Source organism: Mesocricetus auratus, unplaced genomic scaffold (assembly GCF_017639785.1).
Source record: "Mesocricetus auratus isolate SY011 unplaced genomic scaffold, BCM_Maur_2.0 Super-Scaffold_4256, whole genome shotgun sequence".
In the NCBI taxonomy this organism is placed as follows: domain Eukaryota; kingdom Metazoa; phylum Chordata; class Mammalia; order Rodentia; family Cricetidae; genus Mesocricetus; species Mesocricetus auratus.
Genome location: NW_024429182.1, coordinates 54,105,898 through 54,120,624, shown reverse-complemented (window position 1 = coordinate 54,120,624; position 14,727 = coordinate 54,105,898). Strand labels below are relative to the sequence as shown.

The following is a 14,727-nucleotide window of genomic DNA, read 5'->3' as shown; positions in this document are numbered from 1 at the left end:
CATACTGGAAATTGTAAATCTGAATGTTATTTTTTATTTTGGGTGGGTGTTTTGAGCACATGGTTTCCACATGCTGAACTATACCTCTAACCTGAGTGGTATTTCAGTACTGTTGGGTGGAATAGTGTTAATGTGTTTCCTTTCCTTCTGCCCTCTGCCCTTGTTTTTAGCCATATCTCTTGGCTTGTCCAGTTTCTACACTGATGCCTTTGTTCTTTTGTTCTTTTTTTAATATTTATTTTTGTGACAGGGTCTTACTGTGTAGTCCTGCTTGACCTAGACTTTGCTAGCCTCAAACTCACAAAAGTCTGTCTTTGCTTGAGAGAGATAGAAGGAGAGAGGAGAGGAGAGACAGCACACATGCATTACCATACCTGCAGTGTTTTTATTTTATCTGATCTTCCCATCTACTGGGGCCTGTCAGCCAGCTTGTCTCCAGGATTCACCACCTTCTATGTAAGTCAGGGAGGCCCTTATTTTTAGTTTTCCACAAAGAGATTGTAATTTGTCTTTCATAATATACTTTTTTATTGTGTTTATTGCACTAGCCCTGGGACTGATGGCAAAACAATTACAAAGTAAGGACTAGGGGGCAGGCAGGAACTAGAGAGATGGCTCAAACGTTAGGAATACTGATTGCACTGGCAGGAGGACTCAGTTTTAGTCCCTGCATCTTCAAGGGTGCTTAGAAACATCTGTAACCCTAGTTCTAGGGAATCTGATACCCTCTTCTGGCCTCTTTGGGCACCAGATATGGCACACACATGGTAACATACATACAGATAAAACACATGTACACACAGAATAAAAGTAATAAGTCTTATTTATTTAATATGGATTGGGAGGTCAGCTCTGGGGTTGGGCTAGATAGGATGCATATGGAAGTACTTTGTGAAATGAGGGGGAGTACTCCTAAACCCTGAAAGGCCAAAAAGTAGTCAAAGCCAGGTACTACTGTCAGCTGAAGTATGTGAGTTAGGAGAAAGTCTTGTATTCTGAATAGAGATAGAAAAAAGTTGAGGATTAAAAAAGTCAGGCTAGCTGGGCGTTGGTGGCGCACGCCTTTAATCCCAGCACTTGAGAGGCAGAGGCAGGCGGATCTCTGTGAGTTCGAGGCCAGCCTGGTCTACAAGAGCTAGTTCCAGGACAGCCTCCAAAGCCACAGAGAAACCCTGTCTCGAAAAACCAAAAAAAAAAAAAAAAAAAAAAGGAAAAAAAAAAAAGTCAGGCTAGCTGAGTGTTGGTGGAGCACGCCTTTAATCCCAGCACTCTGGAGGCAGAGGCAGGTGGATCTCTGTGAGTGTCAGGCCAGCCTGGTCTACAAAGCACGTTCCAGGACAGCCTCCAAAACAATACAGAGAAACCTTGTCTTGAAAAACCAAAAAGAAAAGCAAAGTCAGGCTAGAGAATAGATTGCTGTTCCAGTTTGGGGGAAGGAAAAATATATAAAAACTTCAAAGAGAGGGAGATATATCCATATAATTATCTCCATGATTTTGTTTTTGTTTTTGTTTTTGAAGACAGTTTCTTTCCAGGCATTGTAACAGCTTTGGTTGTCTAGGAACTCACAGAGGTCTACCTGCTTCTGCTTCCCAAGTGCTGGAATCAAATGTCTATGCCACCATGCCCAGCTTTATGAGTTAGTTTTAGACAGGGTTTTTTCTGTTTTAGTCTTGACTGGCCTAGAACTTACTATATAGACCAGGCTAGCCTTAAACACAGATCAACCTGCCTGTGACTCAGAGTGTTGGGATTAAAGGGGTGTGCCACCACACTTAGCAAATTTTGTTTTGAAACTTCCTATAGATCAGGCTGGCCTCACTTTTGCAGACACCTTCCTGCTTCAGCTTCTCCCAAGTACTGGGATTTTTTTTGTTTTTGTTTTTGTTTTTCAAGACAGGGTTTCTCTGTGTAGATCCACCTGCCTCTGCCACCCAAGTGCTGGGATTAAAGGGGTGCACCACCTGTCCAAGAAATGCAATATTAATAAATGCCCATAGTTACCACTACATGCATGTCAGTTTCCATGTGTTCAAGGAAGTTCTAATGTAGGTCATATGATATAGATTTAATAAGTCATCATTATTTATTTGGGTTTACTCTTAGGATTGTGAAAGTATTAATTCAGATCTGACTTCCTTTTATGTATGGAAGATACATATGTTCTATGAGAACTTTTCAGAGCAGCCAAACTTGTAAAGCAGTTTTCATGGCTAACCTGATCTGAGAATGTCCAGTGGGTGGTAAGGAGGGTGAATAGGCTGCCAAGGTTTGAGAAGCTGCCTGTGTTTGACTTCCCTGTGCTTTGGCACCAAGATGACAGACACCCTGTTCTGCAAATTGCTTGCTGTGGTGTCTCATCTTGAAGGACTTCGAAATTGGTGAGAGAGAAGGACATTTATTTACAAGGGCATGTCCATCTTGTTTTCTTATGTTCCAGCTGGGGTTTTTTTTTTTTTTTTTTTGGTTTTTCGAGACAGGGTTTCTCTGTGGCTTTGGAGGCTGTCCTGGAACTAGCTCTTGTAGACCAGGCTGGCCTCGAACTCACAGAGATCCACCTGCCTCTGCCTCCCAAGTGCTGGGATTAAAGGCGTGCGCCACCACCGCCCGGCTCAGCTGGGGTTTTGCTGTGGTGTGTAGGGCTGGGGGTGGGAGTCTCCACTCTAGGTCTCCTGAGTGATTGATATTTGAGGCCTTCTTGGTGAGTTGACAGTGCCTTTGAAGTCAGAAGTCAGGACTCTACCTCACACAGGGGACAGGCTGTTTTTCCTCTTCCCCTTCTATAGTCTTGGAGGACAAGCGGGGAGAAAGGCAGGCTGGCCTAGTGGAGTTTTTTTATTTGTTTTTATAATAAGTTTTCTGGTTGTCCTGGAACTTGCTCTGTAGAATAGGCTAGTCTCAAACTCAGCACCTCTCTAGTTCTTTAAAGTGGAAGGATGGGAGAAGACATGGAAGTGCAAGAGTCTGTAGGCCCTTACAGACCTACGAAGTGAAAAACCAGGGGCTCACTCTGTCACCCAGGCTGTCCTGTAGCTCACATGTGGACCAGGCCTGCCATAAACTCAGATCCTCTTGCCTCTGCCTCCTGAGGGCTGGCCCTCTTTGAGCATTTGGACTAAAGTCATGGGCCCCATGGCTAGCAACACTGGTTTTTAAGAGTTCTTGTTATATCAAGTACCGAAGTGTTAATCTAATTAATCTTAATCAATAAAGAATTGGGAGTCAAATATTGATAGAAAACCTGAAGGATCAGCGACCCAGAGCAGTCACCAGTTGCTTCCTACTTCTCCAAATCCTCCATCCAAAAGGGTGAGATCCTGTTGTGCCCACTTTATTACTTCCTCTTCCTGCCTACTGAGTGCTGGGATTAAAGGCATGAGCTACCAGTGTTTGGCCTCTATGGTTAACTAATGGCTAGCTCTGCCCTCTGATATCCAAGCAAGCTTTATTTATCAGAATACAAACAAAATACCACACAACAAAGTACTGTGTGCCTGGAGAAAGGATATTTGCAGAAAGGTTTAGATGAGATCCTAGTTTGCATTCTCTTTCTCTCTGATCTGGTTGGTCTGGAACTCAAGAGATCTGCCTTCTCAACCTCCTGAGTGCTGGGGATATGCAAGGAGGGCACAGTAATGTAACTGCCAAATTACAGTTACATTACTATAACTCTATAATTAGGGGAAAGGTTTTTTTATTGTAGATAAAAGAAAATACCCAGAGACTTCTGGAGAGTTCAACACAGAGAGAAAAGAAAGCAGACTGGATATGGCCTGGGTCATCTTTAAGAGAAGTGAGGGAATGCAGGTTGAACAAATCATATGAATTATAAAGAAGTAGCTAGAGGAGAGAAGCCCTGAGATGGAGAGAGATGAGAAGGACCAGGTTACTAGCTTCAGCTTTGAAATGTGTAACAGGTACTTGTGAGTATGGACTGAAGAAACCTGGAGGCCAGCAACCATAGATATATGTCAATAGAGAGCTATATAAATCACTTACAGTCTCTCTCTCTCTCTCTCTCTCTCTCTCTCTCTCTCTCTCTCTCTCTCTCTCTCTCTGTGTGTGTGTATGTGTGTGTGTGAGAGAGAGAGAGAGGAGAGAGAGGAGAGAGTCAGGCACATTCCATAGCACATATGTGGACAACCTCAGGTTGGTCCTCAACATTCAACATTTGCTTTTGAGGCAAGGTGTCTTTGTTGTTCATTGCATATATATACCAGGTTACCTGGCCTATGGGCTTCTTGGGATTCTCCTGTCTCGGCTTCTCATCTTGAGAGAGGCACAATGGAATTACAGATTAACTTTCTAGCTTTTACATGGGTTCTGCCAGAGGCAAGGGAAATGACTCCTTTTGGGGGACATGAACATGTTTTACAAGTTCCAGAGGAATGCTATCCTTTATCTAACCACTAGAAATCCTTCTGTAGTCCAACATTTCTCCATCTTTGTACCGCCTGAGATCTCAACGCTGGGATTAAAGGCCAGTGTTACCATGCCCTATAAAATTTTCACAGAGAAAGGATGAAGTAAGAAAAAGCAAGATTATAAAACTAAAAACAGTATGTAATCTGTCTGGAATCCATTCAAATATGAGTTTTTTAGTATCTTCTCACCCTTCCCATAGCTACAGTGATATTTTATGTTCACAATGATGACTCCAGGCCAGTAAAGTCCTGAATCAGCATGAATATTCTCAAATTTTTAAAATTAAATTCTTAGCGGGGGTGGTGGCGCATACCTTTAATCCCAGCACTTGGGAGGTAGAGGCAGGCGGATCTCTGTGAGTTCGAGACCAACCTGGTCTACAAGAGCTAGTTCCAGGACAGCCTCCAAAACCAGAGAAAACCTGTCTCAGGAAAAAAAAATTAAATTCTTTTGATCCCAAACAAAAAACCCAGTAGCTACAAATCTACCCCAAGAATTATTTTTTTCTTTTTGTTTTGTTTTTTGAGACAGGGTTTCTTGGTGTAGTCTTGGCTGTCCTAGAACTAGCTCTATAGACCAGACTGGCTGGAATTCAGAGATCCCCCTGCCTCTGCTGTTCTTTGCTATTTCCTACTGGTTGTGCTAGTGGGTTGTGTGTGTGTGTGTGTGTGTGTTTTTTTTTAGCATGAATATCTTGTGCTTGCTATGCTGAATTGTGACTCATTCATGTTTATTGTAAAATGCTATATACAAAGTGATACATTTGTGGCTTCAAATCTCTTTGAAGTCTTTTGAGTGAGGGTGTCTGGATTTTTACTTATGATGATGTTTTAATGACTTTATGGTAAAATGGGCAATTAAATTTTAACCTGCATTTCTATGGCCTTTGTTGGTAGCAGGTCTTGTTGCCAGTCATAGGATTTGACTCATTGGTCACTGTGGGGTTTTTTTGTCTTGTTTTTGTTTCTTTTTTCCTGATTGGTTTCTCATAGTTCTTAGGCTACTGCTTTAATGACCTTGTTTCACTCATTTTGACTGACATCAAACTGTAACAGACAGTTTATTCATTACAGCCTATTGCACAACTGAGACCACAGGTGACACAATAGACCAAAGATGTCTGAGTGTGAGCTTGTTTCTAGCCATGCTAGCCTGCCGCCTTCTGTGGGAATATAGAGCAAACTTGGAGTCAAGTCACACAGTTTAGAACAGTAGTTCATCTGTTTTCATTTGACCAAGCTTTGGAAAACATGTGACAGGAAGAAAATTGAGGGCTTGTCCTGTTGCTTGGTAGTCAGAAGCCCCCGTTGGCTGTGACTGCACATGGTGGGGGAATTGTGGTAAGCCCTGCAGAGGGGGTACTACCGAGGTTAGCTTAGGAATCGGAAAGCTGCTTGTTCCTCCTCTCCCTGCTGACTTCTTTCTGAGCTTTTAAGTGAGAGTGACACTGCCTTGTCTTCTGGGAATAGGCCCACACTCTCACTGTCCTTCTTTAACATGCTTTTAGCAGCCTCCTGAAAACCTTCAGCCAGCTGTGCTTCCACTGCCTATCATTCCAGGGGCTTTGGGAGGTGGGAGCTACCTTAGCAGGAAGATCAGGAGTTCAAAGCCAGTCTTGGCTACATAGTGAAGTGAGCTTGAGACCAGGCTGGCATAAATGAGGCCCTGTTTTCAAAAACCTAACTAAAACAGACAAAAACCCAAACTGAGTACAGTTGTATAGGGGTACTTAGAAGTTCTTTACTAATTAAATGAAAAAAAAAAACTGGGTATGGTGGTATATACCTGGAGGCAGCTTGGGTTTCCTAGATCTTGAAAACAGGAGTCAGAATAGGATTTAGGACTCTGAAGGTCCACTACAATTGAAGTCGGTCTTATCTGTGGTTCGTATTGTACAGAATTTCGTGTCATCTATTCATTTTAAGAACTCTTCTGTCTCTAGTTTTCTCCAGCCCAGGCTGTTGATTTGCCCCAAGGCTGTTTAAAGGAACCAGTAATTTGCCTTTGGGTTTAGCAGTGAAAGATGAATGTGGCAGTAGGTTATTGCCATCTTTTTTTTAATTTTTAAATTTAAATTAAAAACAAGGTTGCTTCACATGTCACATGTCTCTCTCCCTTTCCCTTCCCTCCTCTCCCTCGCCCTCCCACCAACCCCCCCAATATCCCCTCATTTCCCCAGGGAGGGTGAGGCCCTCCATGGGGGTGTCCATAGTCTGTCATTTCATCCAGGGCACGGCCTAGACCCTTCCCCAAGAGTCCAGGGTGAGAGTGCATCTCTCATTGTTGGATGGGAGCCCAAAGTCCATTTGTATACCCGGGATAAATACTGATCTACTACCCCAAGGCTCAGTAGATACTTATGCCTCCTCACTGACACCCCCATTCAGGGGGTCTTGATCAGTTCCATGCTTGATTCCCAGCCATCAGTCTGAGGGTTATTGCAGTCTTTTGAAAGCCCCTAAACAAGTTCATGTTGTAGGGTTTTTTTAAAGACTTAGTTAAAAATGGTTGAGGTTTTATACTAACTTTAGCATAAAAGAGAAAGGTCTTGGAATCACATACCAAATGAGCAGCCCTGGAGAAGTTTTTGGATTGTCCCAAAAGGGCAAGGAACACTGAGTTGGTGAGGTCACTTACCTCCAAGTCAGCTGACATGAGGACACGAATGATCCTGACTGACCACCCACAACATAGAACTGGGTTTTGCCTGGTTGTCCCCTAACTTCCACATGTACTTGGTGGCAATCCCCCATCAACGAACAATAAAATTGCCAAGATTTTGATATTGTGATCAGGACAATATAATGAAAATAGTAGGCTAGAAAAATCCTGGCTTGCAGGGAGGTGTCAGCATTCTCATTCTTAGTGCCGAGGAGTTTCCTTTTTGGTCCTTACCACTTTTAAGATATACAAGAACAATTACATGGTCTCTATGCTAGAAAAAAAAAAAAAAACAGATTGAGTATTTGCCTGTTTGTAACTGGACTTGTGGAATTTGTTTGAAAATGAGAGTTTAGTCAGGTGTTGGTGGCGCACGCCTTTAATCCCAGCACTTGGGAGGTAGAGGCATGTGGATCTTTGAGTTCAAGATCAGCCTGGTCTACAAGAGCTAGTTCCAGGACAGCCTCCAAAGCCACAGAGAAACCTGTCTCGAAAAACCAAAAAAAAAAAAAAAAGGGAGTTTATCATCAGTGTTTTCAAATATCCTGAACGAATATACCATGATTCAGATGAGCACAGTTGTATCATCTGATAGCTTGTCTTGTGCTTACTAGAAAAAAAGGCTGAGCTTTTCCTTCTGTGTCTTCTCTCATCTCACAGGGGTGGTCTCAGTAACATGTTGTTCCAGTGCTCCTTGCCAGACTCCATAGCCAGTGTTGGTGATGAACCTCGGAAAGTGCTCTTGCGATTGTATGGGGCGATTTTAAAGATGGTGAGTTCAGGGGTCACCTGGGAGGGGGTGGGTCACTGATAGTTTCACTTTTTCCTAAGATACTTGCAAAGATATCCTAAATGCTGTACACATGTACTAAAGATACTTACTGCTTTTATTTTAATTGGGCTGCACATGTGTCTTATTGTTTGCAGTCTATTACTTGTTATTTTTTAATCTAATATTAATTAGTAAACTAGGACTCTAGAGAAGTCATAAGGTTGACCTGACTTTAATTTCTGCATTGAGCTTTTCAGCTCACACTTAGATGATAAATTCTAACGTGAAAGTGTTTTAGCCTAGTCAGCAATATTTTATCCTATATGTACAATTTGTAAAAAATTCTTTGTGTATTTGGGTGTTTGCCTGCATGTGTCCTGTGCACCAGGTGCATGCAGTGCCTGTGAAGGCCAGAAGAGGGTGCTAAATTCCCTAGGACTAACGTTTCAAATGGTTGTGAGCTACTGTGTAGGTGCTGGGAATTTAACTTATGTTCTCTGCAAGAGCACTTGCTCTTAAGACAAGTATTTACAATTATTAATTAGCATGCTGTTTAAGTTGTTTCAGCTTTAGAGAAGGTTATAGTTAACAAAGTGTGACCTCGGTGCAGGATTTATTAACAATTCTGAGAGTTCTCTAAAGGTTTGATTTGTTAGATTCATAATCTCTGTATTTTGTTTATTGTGGTTTTTGAGGTAGGTTTTTCACTCTAGCCCATGATAGCCTGGAACTCATTATATACATCCAGGCTTTCAGTTCCTCCTGTCTCTGCCTCTATACAGACCTGTACCCCCAGTCCTGCTGCCAAACTGCAGGGGTTTTGTTTTTAAAATCAATTTTTATGTGTATTGGTGCTCTTCATGCATTTATGTCTGTATACCATATATGTGCCTTGTTTCCCTTGGAGACCAGAAGAAGGCACCAGATCCTTCACATCTGGAGTTACAGAATTTTATGAGCTGCCATGCAGGTGCTGGGAATCGAACTCTGATCCTCTAAAAGATCACCAGTGCTCTCAGCCATTGTGTTATCTCTATGGCCCCAAACTACTTTTCTTTCTTTCTTTATCTATCTATCTATCTATCTATCTATCTATCTATCTATCTTTCTATCTATCTTGTTTTTTTCAAGAAGGGGTTTCTCTGTGTAGACCTGACTGTCCTAGAACTCACTCTGTAGTCCAAGTTGTCTTGGAACTCAGAGATCTGCCTGCCTCTGCCTCCCGAGTGCTGGGGTTAAAGGCATGTGCTCCAGGCTACCATTTTAAAGCATAGTTTTTGAAATAATTGATGTCCTTTAGGCACATTTAATGAATCAGTATTATTTTTTTCCCTTTGAGTATCATAGTCTGATGATGTTCCATTCTTGATCTTTGTTAGCATTTTCTATTTCAGCAGTACTTTTTGAATATTTTAATAAATAACTGCTGAAATCACTTGTTAAATCTAATTTGATTATTGAATCTACTTAAGTAAAGGCATTTTCTTAAAAAATATTTCATGTGTATGGGCATATTGCCTGCATGTATGTGTACTATGTGTGTGCCTAGTGCCCAAGGAGACCAAAGAGCATGGTGGGTCCCCTGAAACTGGAGTTACAGGCATGTTGTGATCTGCCATGTGGATGCTAGGAGTTAAATCCATGTCCTCTGGGAGAGTGGCTAGTTCCCTTAACCACTGAGCTATCACTCCAGCCCCAGTAGAGACATTTTAAATGCTCGCAGAATGTTCTTCCATGTGTCATACTAGATCTTTCTTTTTCTTTTTTGAGACAGAATCTCCACACCATAAGCCCAAGCAGCTGACCTCAAACTCACAGCAAGCTGTTGTCTTGGCCTCCTAAATGCTGGGATTATATGCCAGAGCTTCTATGCCCAGCCCATGCTACAGTGATGAGAACTATGTAATGCTCTGCAATTGTGCTTAACAGTTTGTCTAGTACGATTGTCACCACCCAAGTACATATGAATGTCAGGCACTTCAAATGTAGCTGATTACTTGACTTCTACATTCTATTCAAGTTGATACTGTCCCATGTAGTTGGAGGTCAGTCTACTAGATAGCTGGACTCTAGAATATGCTGGGTACTGAACTGAGTGACTTTGAAGAAGCCAGCTGCCACCTTTCCCCTATTGACTTCAATGTCAGTTCTTTGTCTTCTGTCTCTTTTGGAATTGCAACAGTCTGGAGGTCTTAAGGTAGATAGATAATGCAAGTGTCTGGAAACACAGTTTTTTTTTTCCAATCAGAATTCAATGCCTCAGTTTATTTTTTGAGAAAACCAAACTGTTAGGTAACTCAAAAATAAATAGCAGAATGTGGGTTAGCAAGATGGTGACCAGAGCTCAATCCCTGCGACCTACACAGTAGAAGTAGAGAACCAAGTCCTGAAAATTGTTCTCTGACCTCCATGTGTGCTTTGGCACATGAGCAGCAACAACCTACATACTAAATTGAATGTAAGAAAAAAAATTAAATAGAATAGTTAGAGCTATTTAAGGGAGAATTAACCCTTACCTTCTAATAGAGTATGTTTTCACACAAACTATTTGAATTTGGGGAGAGGTACATTTATCTATTTATTATTTTTAAAATCAGGAAATGTTAAATCATCTTCCATTCCTGAAACCATGTAAGAGGTGGAGATCATGCTTACCCAACCTCTGAGCAGAAAAGTACATGTGTTTTCTTAGCAAGTAAGAAGCACGTACTGCTCACTGGGCACTCAGGGTCGGGGTGGGAGGGTGGGATAGAGGCAGGCAGATCTCAGAGTTTGAGACCAGCCTGGTCTACATAGTGAGTTCCAGGATGGCTAGGGCTGTTATACAGAGAAACCCTGTCTCAAAAAACAAACAAAAACACATACAAAATAGTCTCAGATTTGATGTAATAGACACTAAAACAATTTTTTGATGAGACTCTTATTTTCATATAATTAATGTAAGTGTAGTTTTGCCATTGAAGTTTAAATAGTAAAGCCATGAACTACAGCTTCAGATTGCAACTTTTGCATGGGGGCAGTCATGTCTCAAACTCTGCAGGGTCTAGCAGGTACATTTGCTGCCCATCTGGAGTTTTGGGTGTTAATAGCTGTTGATCATTGGATACTATGAGAACATAATGAGAGAAATCAAATTCAGGGGTGCTGAAAAATGGTAGGAGAGAGAAGAAAGGAGGCTAAGAAACACAAGATGAGAGCCAAGCCCAGAAAACGTGAGCTTCCAAAGCACTGGGCCAGGGCTCTAATACGGATTTTAATTCTTGGCAGACATTTCATCACAATTAAGATCTTTTTTTGTTTTGTTTTGTTTCTCTTGTGGAGCTTTCAAATTATGGCTTTTTAGAATGAGTTGAGCTATCATTGAAGGAAATACTAAGGTCCACAGTGAGGACTTTGTTGTTACCACAATAACAACATTGCCAAAATTCATAGTAAACTGTCAGGGTTTGAATTCACACATGTAGCTGAGAAAATAGGAGTGTCATTAGTAAATCCCATTGCTTTAGTAAACCTCTTCACTAAAGGACAATTTTAATAGGATTCAGATTTTCTGTTTTCATCCCTTTTTATCTCTACTTCATGGAAGCCAATATCTTTTGTGTGTTTGTCTAGACACAAAGAGTCTCCCCAGCCAGCTTTGTAAATGCCATGATAGCCTTTAGGGATTACACCCTAGTCTTTCCACGAAGAATGTTAGTTGAAGACTACTGCACATGATAGACTTTAACTGTTTTTCAGAAAAATTTTTTGACCGTTTGCTTAATTGTAGGACTGATTTAATTAAATATGTTCTTTCTTTCCCTTCCCCAGTTCTTGTTTTAAGCATTTTGAGCTTCTTCCCTCCAAGAATCAAATACTAAGTGGAAATATTTCTTAAGCTCATCCTTTGATCAGTAACTGTTTGAAAAATGATTTGGTTTAAAATAACTAGCTGCTTGTTAGCCATTTTGAGATTCTAATGTCCTTTATTTCTATAGTGGCAGTGAAGTGGCTGCTCTTTGGTGCAGATCTAAGGGTTAGTACCAGAAAGCCAAGGTAACACCTTCTAACTGGGTTAAGGCCCACAGTGTGTCCTCCCAAGCATTTCTCTTTCTATTCCCCTCTTTCTCTATTAGATGAGTCATAAGCAAACTTCCCGACATGTCCTGCAGGTTCTGTTTAGGATCTGTGTGTTTTAGGAGCTTATTGTAAATGTTCTGTGTTTAAGAAATATGAGAATAGTTTCTTTTGAAAATATAAACACAAGATGAGACAAGGTTCACATTGTACAGTATTTAGAGCAAATTGTTAAACACAAATGTACCATGCTGTTCTTAACATGGCAGCACGATGTGTAGTGGCTTTTACATGGCCTATCTTCCATTTAAATAAGAGGCTGTTTTTGTTAGTTGGACAGGTAACGAAAATGAAGCTCAAGTATAGAATTATTGTGAACTATAATTTAATAGAAAAATTGAAAAGAAAATAGTTCATCCTTTTCCACTTTGGATGGTGATATTAGAAGAGAGCTTAGACCTCTATAGCCAGCTCTCAGTGTAACTTGGGTTTTTCTTCTCTGGTACTGGGAAGGAACATGAGCTCTGCAGCATCCTTTAGCAAAGAAGCAAGTTTAACTGATTAATAATCAGTTCATGTATTATAAATTGTGAAGACACAAATGTCAGTATGCATTGTCCATGTGGTGTAAGTTGTTCCAGTTGGCTTAGAGGAGTGCCTTGTTCTCTGTCTGTCAGAACAGGAGCTATTAGCCAGATCCTCTGCATGAATGGCCTCGCCGCTGTGGAGAGCCTGGGCATGAGTGTAACACATCAAAGAGCTCCTTCAAGTATTGTCTGCAAAACTGTTTTAATTTGGTTTCTGAATAATAGAAGGCTAATATTACTGCTTGTTTGAATACTAACTATAATATAATTAAAGGTATTAAGGCACAACGCAGATATGTGTCAGTGATCAAAAGATTACAATTTGGGACTGCCCCTTTTGAATTCAGAACAAAATGTCTTATTTTCTCTTAACTACAGTTTAAAAATTAAACTGCAGTAAAATGAAGAATAGCTTGTAGATAATCAGTACAGAACTTTTGGCTACTGAAAAATCAGTTGCCCATGAATATTTCTGTATGGAATTGAGGTCATGCTTTATGCAGTGACTTAAGCACTGAGGCGCCTGGTGGAGAGCCAGACCCTGGCATTGAGGCCTGGGAACTACTATCTTTTCCTTGTTACATTAATGCCATTATGAGTTCAAGTTGTTTTGGTAACTTTGCTTTACAAAAAATCCCCTGTGCTTTGAGAACAGTGTAATTATATCTGCTTCTGAGGCAGAAGTGAAACACAGTCCCATTATGGGCACCCGTTTGGCCTGACTAGCATTTCTTAGCTAATGTTCTACAGATACAGTTGCCAAATCATTACCTGTTGTCCTTCAATACCTGCTTTGGTGCCTTTTGGTAACTAAATAAACCACAGACTGCCATGTCTAATTTTGGCCTATTCAAAGTGTTTTTGTCTTGCTGGTTGTAAATGTTTGGGATTATAGCACAAAGCCAGTGCCGATCTGGTCTCTGGAATGATGACTTGACCACAGCCTACCCCTCTCTGGGAAAGAATATGTTGGGGGAGTGAAGGGTATGGGGGGGTAATGTACCACTTTAGCTGTGTGCATGTGTTCTCTGCTGCAGGCTTGTCCATGCGATCGTGCCTGGAGCACTCTGGTTTCCAGGTGACAGACACGATTCACGGTATAGTATGAGATCTCTGAAGTTGGAGCATTCTCTACAGCTTTCATTTCTTTCTTTAGTTTTGGATTCAAGAAATGCTTTTTAAAAAGAAAACTGTAATGCTTGTTAAGTAGCACCAGCTACAGTTTGTGCTGTGCTTAAAGAGGTGTAGTGATTTAAGATTTCAGAGTGTTATATATTGAAATATCACCTTTCTTTTTGTTTTTTGTTTTTTTTGTTTTTTTGTTTTTTGTCCAAGGCAAACCAGACCCATATCTTCTGTTTCCTCAGTAGAAAATGACAAACATTTAGTACTTTTCAAAATTCATGACTTCAATTTGAGAATGCAGGTGAAGTACTCAGGTTCTTCCTTCATCTGCAGCATACTGTGCACCTGTATCCATTGGGAGTGGGACATTCTTCTTCACCCCCAGCATCTCACCTCACGGTACCAGTACCAGTTCCTGTATAAAGTCTAGCAGTGCTGATCCAACATGGAAGTATGCTGAACTGGAGAGAGAAGACTCCTGGGGAAAAAGTTGCTTGCAAACCCTTGAGAATGCAAGAAGTCTTAAGTCAGTCATCAGGTTGACTAGAAAAAGACCTGAACCCTGAGAATGACCTGAAAGGAGAATTTAGTCCCTGGTTTCCACTTGCCAACATTGGCATATGTCCCCAAGGCCTCTTAGAGGCTTCAATCTGCCATCCACGTTAATTAAGTCACCTATATTAAAGATAACTAATGTCCAGGAAGGTAGGCTAGATAGTAAAAAGACACAGCCATAGAAATGACTTGTTCAGATTCCAAGAGGTAATTATATAAGCTGCACTTTAAACCACTGCTTTGAGAACTGTTCTGTAAAGTATAAACAACATTTTTCTTTATTTCTCCATTGAAAGCAAGGAGGAGAAAGTCTGTGACCCATGATAATACAGAGAAGTACACATGCCAGCAAGTGGATCAGTGAGTAAAAGCACTCCCCAAGTTTAATGAAATGAATTTGATCCCCAGAACCCATGGAGGAAGGATAGAAGTGATTCCTGAAAATTGTCTTCTGACTGCCATAGGGACACCATGGATTGTGAGCTTCTACATTCATACACACACATGTGCATACACATAGTAATAAAAGTAAAAACATGTTAATTT

At 41.0% G+C, this 14,727-nt stretch overlaps 1 protein-coding gene across 3 annotated transcripts in view; it reads left to right on the top strand.

The window, feature by feature from the left end:
- Chka (choline kinase alpha) overlaps positions 1–14,727 on the top strand; it is a 49,545-nt gene that overhangs the window by 7,320 nt on the left and 27,498 nt on the right. For all 3 annotated transcript variants that reach the window (XM_040750370.1, XM_040750366.1, XM_040750364.1), the window contains exon 2: positions 7,747–7,858. In XM_040750370.1, the coding sequence (XP_040606304.1) occupies positions 7,747–7,858 (112 nt within the window). The remainder of the gene's footprint in view (positions 1–7,746; positions 7,859–14,727) is intronic.